Source organism: Medicago sativa, chromosome 1 (genome assembly GCF_051527215.1).
Source record: "Medicago sativa cultivar Bolivia chromosome 1, Bolivia_mono, whole genome shotgun sequence".
Classification (NCBI taxonomy): domain Eukaryota; kingdom Viridiplantae; phylum Streptophyta; class Magnoliopsida; order Fabales; family Fabaceae; genus Medicago; species Medicago sativa.
This window is the reverse complement of record NC_140749.1, coordinates 9948426-9958547: the sequence shown is the minus strand read 5'-3', so window position 1 is coordinate 9958547 and position 10122 is coordinate 9948426. Positions and strand designations below refer to the sequence as shown.

At 31.1% G+C, this 10122-nt stretch overlaps 1 protein-coding gene across 1 annotated transcript; it reads right to left on the bottom strand.

Annotated features, from left to right (window-relative positions):
- Positions 1–6604: 6604 nt before the first annotated feature.
- LOC146952478 (uncharacterized) lies at positions 6605–7722 on the bottom strand. Its single transcript, XM_085739680.1, has 4 exons — positions 7674–7722; positions 7471–7568; positions 6941–7378; positions 6605–6859 (listed from the first exon to the last, which is right to left on the bottom strand). Exons 1-4 carry the CDS (start codon positions 7720–7722, stop codon positions 6605–6607), a joined length of 840 nt encoding a protein of 279 aa, XP_085595806.1.
- Positions 7723–10122: the final 2400 nt, after the last annotated feature.

Below are 10122 nucleotides of genomic sequence, written 5' to 3'. Positions count from 1 at the left end.
AAGACCCAATATTTTCACAACCAACAAGTTGTTGGGATCTTGAGACTTCCTTAAGTGTGCGTGTGCGTGCGTACGTGCGTGCATGCATGCATGCATGTGTGACTTATAAAAATAGAGCATATCATATTCATACGTAATTCAAGGCACTCAAACTCTTAAGGATGACCATGTATATGTTCTTATGTAAATTATGAAAATGACACTACAAAGAAACGCGAGATTTGCGACGGTTTCCTAAACCGCCATTATATACAGAGGATTGTGGCAGTTTTTGAAGACGCCGCTATGCTTGGTGCATTGCGGCAGTTTTACAACTACCTATTTTCTATCCTCATTATCCTATTTATTTATCAACCTCTTGATAGGAAACTATGTTTATCACTCAAATCAATTATAATAAGTAGAGTAACTTTTTCAAGTTTAAAAGTTTTTTTTTCTCTTTATTTGATCCGAGCTAGAGAGTCGAACCGAGTTTTTATCAAGTTTGATTCGAGTCGAGTTCAAGCTAGAAAAAAAGTTTGTGATGAACTCGAGTCAAATTTCGAGCCGATTTAATGTTTATCGAGTCGAATTCGAGCTGAAAAAAGACTTGTTTTTGTAATATTTGATTTATTGAACATTATGAGGAACTATTTTCAGTTGCCACTCATTTTTGTTTTTATTTTCATTCAACTTTGTTTGGCTAAAGATGCTTTACACATTACCGAAAAGATATCACAAGAGAATTCGTGTAATCTTGTTTCATATAAAAAACAGTTTCAGTTAGGATGTTTTTCATTACCAATTGGAAGTAGTAATGGTGCCACCATTCTTAAAAAATACTTGGGCATATGGTATCATGATATTGAACCACTAACAGTAATCTGGGTGGCAAATAGAGACACACCACTTATAGACACCACCAGGTTTTTCCATATTTCCAAGGATGGAAATCTAGAGATTTTAGATGCTTCAAGAGTCTATTGGTCCTCTAAATTAAACAGATCAACACCAAAAAACAGGACTCTGAAGCTCCTAGATTCTGGGAATCTAGTGCTCGTAGATGAAGGTCATGCGGGTTACTTGTGGGAGAGTTTCAAGCAACCAACAGACACATTACTTTCTGGAATGGCATTAGATAAAAATATGGCATTGATATCTTGGAAAAACGAGAATGACCTAGAAACCGGAAGCTTCACCTTCCAACATTTGGGCTCTATGCATTATTTAATGAAAAACCACTCACAAATTTATTGGGAAACTACTGGAGATGAAATGCCCTTAAACGTTGTGCTGTTTTTTAATTCTCTAGACTTTTATTTTCGGGAGGGCTCGGTAATGGACAAGAAAACAAGGTTATTGGTGAACTCTTCTGGAGAGGTACAGTTATTAGATTGGTTATTAGGCCAATGGACGCCTGTATGGCAGGAACCCTCCGAAGTCTGCAACATTTATAATTTTTGCGGTAATTTTACTAGTTGTAATAAAAATAGATCGCAACAATGTAAGTGTTTGTTAAGATTCAATCCGATAGATATTGACAATGAAGGACAAGGGTGCATTAGAAAATCACCAATATTGTGTTCGGATGCCAACAATAGCATGATATTTGTGAATATATCAAACATCCAAATATACAATCCTGATAGAGTTATATTAGTAAAATCGGAAGACGAATGCCAACGATTGTGCCTGAACATTTGTAACTTTCACCCTCATTCTCCCATTCACTGCCAAGGTTATTCATATAATGTGTCCCAAGATAGTGACCGTCTCCATTCATGCTTGATATGGACAAGTGATTTGCCTATGCTCAAAGAGGAACGAGATGGTGGGATTAACCTTTCTATCCTCGTCAAGAAATTGGATACAGGTAAATTATATCTTCTTAATCTATATTTTATCGTTAATGTTGCATATTTTTTTACTACTTATATCACTTGTATCATTTTATATTAGCACTTGATATGCATATTTGACATGATTAAGGGTGCACCAATTGCCTTTTTTATGGAGAGGGATGAGGCTTTGGTTCATTTTCCGCTGGGATATGATCTTGTTATATGCAGTTTACACGGTAAGGTTACCTAACTATTTTAGTTCATTTTTTTTTAGTGGAATATGAACTTTTTTTTTTTACAATGGGAATGAAATTACATGTTTCCTGTATTTTAAAGACATTTTTAAATTTCATTTTTTATTTAATTAACGGTAATAAATAAAGAGTTATTTTAACTAATTTCAACAAACTTTATAGCCCAAAATTTATACCCATGCTCCAATTTTTAGTATTGCGTAAACTAATCAATAATCTCATTTTAATAATTAAATTAAATTAATTTAATCTTCATTAAAAAAATAATAATTAAATTAATTTAATCTAAAACCATTCACCTACATGTTCATACAATAAGTTAGAAAACTAAATCAATTAACCATATATTGAATTTTTTAAGAAGAAAAAATAAACTGAAATTGCCCCAACACCAAGTAAATGGTTTGTGTCTTCTAGATGACATGAGCATATTATAGGTCCTATTGCATCACCTAGGTTTAAGGCAACCTAAACCTTTAACCACGAATTTGATTCACCGTGATAGAATACTTGCAGTAAGAGAGAGCCATATTCACTAAAAGGAACACTGACAAGAGAACCTTACAATTTTGCTTTGGGTTAGGGTATTACTTGTAAGGTGTTGTAATGAAGACAAGAGATCCTGTTTTTGTGACATCTTTTACGCCTTTTTGTATGGTGATTGTGGCTATCACGAAGTACTTCCTCGGTGCGAAAATGTTTCTAGGAGTGGGGCCAACATGTGAGGTGGCGCCTGCGGCAGATGCAACACCAAAAGCAGTGGTGTAAGATGCTGGTGATGAATGAAAATATGAAGTTAATCGTATATTTGAAAAGAAAGAAATTATAAAAAAGAAATTTTTGTACCAAAAGAAAAATCGCACAACTTTTTTTGTCTATATACTCAATCTAATTATAAAAATTAATTCAAATTATATTCCTAATTAAAAAAATACTTTATATTATGATATGTTCCTTCACTTCAATTTATTCTCTCGTGTACATGTATCCTTACTATGTTAAGAAGTTTATAAGATCTGCAATGAAAAGGTTGTGAGGAAACAGCAACAATTAAACCTTTTCCTCGATTGACCATCAAATAATTTTTCTCCAAGATAGTGTTTATCCATCTTACTCTTATTCTTTAGGGCTACTACATATGTATGATGTTTATTGAAAAATACTTTTTCCCACAAACCAAACAGCAATTTTAAGATTAAACTCTATTCAAAATTCATTAAATCACATAAATAAGCAAACACACATTCACAATAAATTTTAAAAATAAAAAACACAAAATCACACATTCAGTATTTAGTAATTTAGCTAAATAGAATTAGAAATCAACATTTATCTAAATGTCATGCAATAACTAATGGATGGCAAACACTAAATAGAATAGATATTATTATATCAGCATTACTTTTTTTTTTAGGGATCATATCAGCATTGCTATATATTACTAATGGATGGCCATACAAAAGCGAAGAAATGATATGTGTCCTTTTTATGTTTAAAGTGAATCAATTTTCAGTTTTGTTTGGCAAAATACACGGGAGGTGGAGCGGATAATATAAGCAATGAAAAACATTCTTCGCTTTCGTTCAATGCTTTCTCGTAAAAAGAAGCATTTCCCTTATTATATTTCATAATTGTAGTAAAGGTGCTATAATATGTGTGATCGCACAAGACCCAATATTTTCACAACCAACAAGTTGTTGGGATCTTGAGACTTCCTTAAGTGTGCGTGTGCGTGCGTACGTGCGTGCATGCATGCATGCATGTGTGACTAATAAAAATAGAGCATATCATATTCATACGTAATTCAAGGCACTCAAACTCTTAAGGATGACCATGTATATGTTCTTATGTAAATTATGAAAATGACACTACAAAGAAACGCGAGATTTGCGACGGTTTCCTAAACCGCCACTATATACCGAGGATTGTGGCAGTTTTTGAAGACGCCGCTATGCTTGGTGCATTGCGGCAGTTTTACAACTACCTATTTTCTATCCTCATTATCCTATTTATTTATCAACCTCTTGATAGGAAACTATGTTTGTCACTCAAATCAATTATAATAAGTAGAGTAACTTTTTCAAGTTTAAAAGTTTTTTTTTCTCTTTATTTGATCCGAGCTAGAGAGTCGAACCAAGTTTTTATCGAGTTTGATTCGAGTCGAGTTCAAGCTAGAAAAAAGTTTGTGACGAACTCGAGTCGAATTTCGAGCCGATTTAATGTTTATCGAGTCGAATTCGAGCTGAAAAAAGACTTGTTTTGTAATATTTGATTTATTGAACATTATGAGGAACTATTTTCAGTTGCCACTCATTTTTGTTTTTCTTTTCATTCAACTTTGTTCGGCTAAAGATGCTTTACACATTACCGAAAAGATATCACAAGAATAAAGCCTAGATTACACAATTAGATCGCCCATTTCCCCGTTTCCAAAAGTGGTGGTGAGCCTCATCAGTCCCATTCAACATATGTTGTCAAAGCCATTAGAAGTGCCCATGTACTCGAGCGACTCATATGATTCGTGCGCGCGGGAAGAATTAGTTGAATTCATTCTGCATACAAAATAAAAATTCATAGCTTTATTCAACTAATTCATAGTTGAATTAGTTGAAGCCATTAGAAGTGCCCATGTACTCAGATATAACTTTGAACCATAGCTTTGTAATCTAGGCTTTATTCTGTTTCAGTTCAGTAAATGTTCTCTACATCATATTATCCCTTTCCCTGGTTAGTCACATGAACATGTGTATGAATCAAAATCACAGTCAGCATTCAAGAAATTAAGAAAAAAAATCTAATAATATATTTTTAGGTTAACCAAATTTTTGGTCCCTATAAAATTTTCAAATTTTACTTTATTGTCCCTCTAAAAAAATCAATCAAGTTTAAGTCCCTCAAATATTTTTCGTCACCATATTTGTTCCTAATTTTAAGTAAACTCATGTGTTTCATTCGAAATATGAATTAAGTATATAAATTTTTAAGTAATTGTATATCGCTGGAAAATTCATATTTAATCCATATTTTGTTACAAAAGATCTAAATTTTTGTTGTACAATTTTTTTTCCTTCTGAAAACTCGGTATCCAATCAAAAAACCGACTAATCCAAGGGGATCAATCCCACCTTCCACTAGTGGGGGCCTCATTTAAAGCCAGAACAAAGCTCTGTATGAACTTATCCACCAAAATTTGCACTAGAGGGAATCGAACCTGAGACCTTGAGAGAAGTACACTCCAAGATCTCAAGTCAACCACTAGGCCAAAAATGTACTAATAAATATGAAAGATACACATGATTTAACTTAAAAATTGGGACAAAAAATGGTGACATAAAAATTGGGGGAACATAACTTGCCGAAAATATTTGTAGGGACTAAAAACAAAATTTAGATATTTCTAGGGACCCAAACCAAAAGAACATTTTAAATGCTTGACAAATAAAAACACAAGTATATATGCATAAAAAAAATGCAAACACATTTCCCATATATAAAACACATGCACGAGATATATACACAATTAGATTTGCAAGAACGTGCATGATATAAATGTATAAAACGTAAGACGAATCTTAAAACAGAACATCTCAGGCAAATAAATGACCAAACTACAGTCATACCATTTACAAACATAAAAAGTCAAAACAACGGCAACAAAATACTAAACTTATTCAAACATATATGAAGTGAAACCCTTAGACAATATTAAACACACAACTCAAATAAAACTACGTTAATTAATTTCAATAAACTTTTCAACAAGCGGCTCTAGTTATAAAATAATATCGTTCACACAATTAAAAATCAACGTTACACGTGTAACTCGTCCCTTTCTGTCATCCCTAATTGTTTGCTCTATTAACGAGGTTAATTTTTACATAGTATTATTATGTTAGCTCTATTAATGAGGTGTATACCTATAATTTTGTTCAAATAATTATCTTTGTGGAATAACTTAGAATATTGTTTTCCTTCAAAAAAAAAAACTTAGAATATTGTTTATATTAATTAACAAAAGGGCTTGCAGTATAGTTCCAATGACACAGTGTTGAGATGACTACAGTATGATCTTATAAATAACAACGGACGAAGTGATTATCCAATAAGGGATGGATATGAATTAGTATTTTTATTACTGTAAGTCGAATGCGTTCAAAAATTTACATGGTTGCAACGGCATTTTAGAAGAACATCTCTTATTTATATTTATATCTATATCATATATTGTTAACGTTTTGTCGATTCTTTGTTTATAAACTCAAATACAATCACATAAATTAAATCAAACCGACTAAAACTGGACATATGATAAAAGGATATATAACTACAATCCATTTCTTAATCTCATTATAACTTGCATCATATAAAGTGCTGATAATTAGACTGAATCTGACATTAGAAACTCTCACAACAAACAAAAAAAATGAAAACCAAGTACTGTAACATACTGACACAAATCTTAAAGACCTTGAGACTAAAACAAAGAAGTACGATTTAAACATAATTATTAAGGCCTAGACTTATAAGGACTCAGAGACGTTTAACACTGAAATAGGCAGTCGTGTTATTCCCATGCATTGGAGCACCTATAATCATGTATGCACCCGGCTTGATTTTGCGTGCGTCAACCATCCTCTTCCATTGTCCCCCTATCCTCCAGTTGGCCTGGATCAAAGTTCCAACCACAAGAGTGCAATCCCATTTGTTTCCATTGTCGTCTATCAACGCCAACGTAGTGTTCCTCTTATTCAAACAGTGCTCGCAAAATCCAGTGTATGGCAACATCTACAATAATAGGAAAGCAGAAAATTAGATACACATATATTGTACAACAACCTTTAATGGTGCATATATAAATTATCTTACCAGAAAACCTGAATTAATGTCAGAGGCAGACAAATGCATTTCATAAAATATATTGAAATTATTCAAATCATGACGGTATGACAGTTGGTGAATCGACGAAGGAAAGCCATTAATGAAAGCCTCAGGATGGACAATTTTTTCAACAGCGAACTTCATTGGAGGATCAAACAAAGGGAAATAAATTTTCTTCTTGATTCTTGATATGAGCTTCTTCAGACGGAATCTCCCAAACCCCACAAAAACCAAAGTCATCCACGCACCAAGACTTATGTCATAAAAATCACGCAGAGCAGCAAAACCTTTTGTCAAAAAAATGCAACCACATAATCTTTCAACCTTGACCTCGAACTCATTATTGTTGGTGTCCACCAATGTAGCATAGTGATCAATTTGATCACCAAAGTCGGAATAAAAACTGCCTGGCAGCATGACAACACCCTGCACCAATGAACATCCCAGGAATTTTCGTAAGCAATAAAAGAACATTTACATAAAACAGATTAACGATTTAAAAGAAAAATGATACTAACACAATTGACATCAAACTCCACGGTATAGGTCCTATATTTCAGTCGTAGAGAATTGATGATATTGCCCATCTCATTTTGAGGATTTGGATGTATTGGTGCTATAAAAAAACAAAACAACAAAGGTATGGTTAATATACGCTAAACTGAATAATCAAACTGTCATACAAAAGGTCGTTAAAAAGAGATGTGGAGTCTTAGATTACCGGTTAAACAATGGTTTGAAAGCAAAGCTTCAACATCACGATCATCCATTTTTTAAACGAATTCAGAATAAGGAAATATGGACTTTGGAGGGATGTAGCAAGGCAATCTGTTACATAGACCATAAGAGTAAACAAGTGTGTATGTGAGAGAGAAAAGATTGATAAATGGTGAAGGACATATTACACAGTTCGTGTCTTTATATACACATCCAAGGTATAAAACTTATATTTTACTATATAAAGAATTTTTTTTTTTGACTAAGATAAAGAAAATAACAAAATAGTATATACAATAAAATACTATATAAAATAAAATATTCTATTATATAAAGAATATAAACTATTTTGACTAACATAAAAAAATAATAAAACACCATATAAAATAATATATTTTATTATATAAAAATATATACTATTTTGATTATGATTTCTTTCAAAAAAAGAATATATCAAATTTTGACTAAGATAAAGAAAATAATGAAATACTATATAAAATAATATTTTTACCATATTACTATTATTTATATATATTACTAGCGTTTAAGTGCCAGTCTGTCCTCTCTTCTTATTGCGCTAATGCATGTAAATTACGAATAGTAGTTTTTAAGAAATTTTGATTAAAATTAATTTGATTTTGATTAAAATTATATGTATAGAACAAATGTTTTACACTATTATATTGTAACAAACTAAACTTATCTTTCTCAATGATAACAACAATAATTCAACAAATATAATATCTTTCAAAAAATATAACAAAAATAATATAAATTTTTATCTTTTTGAATGACACCAACAAAATAGCATTCTTATGGTTAATTTTGCTTAAAGGTGTAATTGGAAGGAGAAAACGACAGCCCAAAACGATATACTTTATTTATACTAGCGAAAAGACAGGCACCCAAGTGTCCGTCTTTCCGCTCTTTTTATTACGCTAACATTTTGAAAATTATGAACGGTGTTTTTTTTTATGAAATTTTGATTTTGATTAAAAGTAAAAATATAAATGTTTTTTGCTTTCAAATTATAACAAATCAAAATAACAATGATTATCTATTTCAATGACACCAACAATATAACAAAAAAGTATAATCTAAATTTTTATTTTTATTTTAATGACAGCAACAATCTTTATTATAGAAAAAATTGTTTAAGGGTATAATAGGAATAATGAAAAAAAGTAAGTATAGCTTTACTCTTCTAGTTTGTTACACTTTTTAAAGGATAGGAAAAAAAAATTGGACAAAGATATACTCATATCATGTTTTTTATACTTTTATTTTAATATTTGAATTTACTCTTATCTATTTGTTATATGTGCTATTTGTAATGAAATTTGAGGGTAATTTTAGAAAAAGAAAAAATCAGCCCAAAAGAGTCAAAACATGTTATTTTTTTTAAGAGAAATTCTTAAGTGAACTCTCACCCAACATGTCATCCTTACACCCATCTAATTAAAACACAACACCTCATCAAAATAATAATAAAATTAAAAAAACAGAAATTTCCTTGCTTTCACCATTGTTGGAGAGAGAAATTAAACCGAAAGGAAATCATGGGAAGAGTGGGAGAAGATAGAAGAAAATATCTGCTTTTTTATTTTATTATTATTTTGATGAGGTGTTGTGTTTTAATTGAATGGGTGTAAGGATGACATGTTGGGTGAAAGTTCACCTAAGAATTTATCTTTCTTTAAATATAGTAGACTATAGATGCACAAATCAAATGGGGGAAACTAAAAGAAACTGCTCTTTCTCCTTAAGAAAAAAGAAACGGCTCGTTTTAAAAAAATTCCTTCATTTGGGATTTACAGGGAAAAAGTATATTTTCAAAATACTAAATGGTTATTTCCATGAATTTTCAAATATGAATTCACCCCACCTGGTTGAAATATAAGCTTAAAAAGATTAATAGTCAATAATATATAGATGGTAATTAAAAATTATCATTTAGATTGGTAAAAAAAGAATGTTATTTAAATCTTATTTCATTTTCTTGATATAGTTTTAAATAATGATGGTATTTCTTGAATTATCATTTCTCCTTATTGAATTTTCTATGTCAATTTAATTCATGATGACATTCATTTTCTATGTCAATTTTATATTATTTTATATTTGAGCCCATCAAATATGACTTTTTCTTACAAGGAAAAGTCTAAGTGAGTTTGGATATGGGGCTCACCAATATAAGATAGACCTCAAGACTCAACGAAAGTAAATAGATACTTACATGCCACTTATCAAAGAGAACCTCACATTGACGGCAATAGTTGTACTCACACACCATTTTATGGTTTGATTCAACTTGTTATCAACTGAAAGCAAATATTTATGACATGTTATTTGCTAAAATATAAATAATTGACTAAGAGATGTCTCTTTGTGTACCAAAAAAACCAAGATTTCATTTTGTTGGAACTTCAGTTAAAGGTTTGACTAGAGAAATT

Coding starts and splice junctions, on each gene's coding strand:
- LOC146952478 (XM_085739680.1), bottom strand. CDS start 7,722: ATGGATGATCGTGATGTTGAAGCTTTGCTTTCAAACCATTGTTTAACC. Junction 7,569..7,673: donor TTCAAACCATTGTTTAACCG/GTAATCTAAGAC, acceptor GTTTTTTTATAG/CACCAATACATCCAAATCCT. Junction 7,379..7,470: donor TGGAGTTTGATGTCAATTGT/GTTAGTATCATT, acceptor TCATTGGTGCAG/GGTGTTGTCATGCTGCCAGG.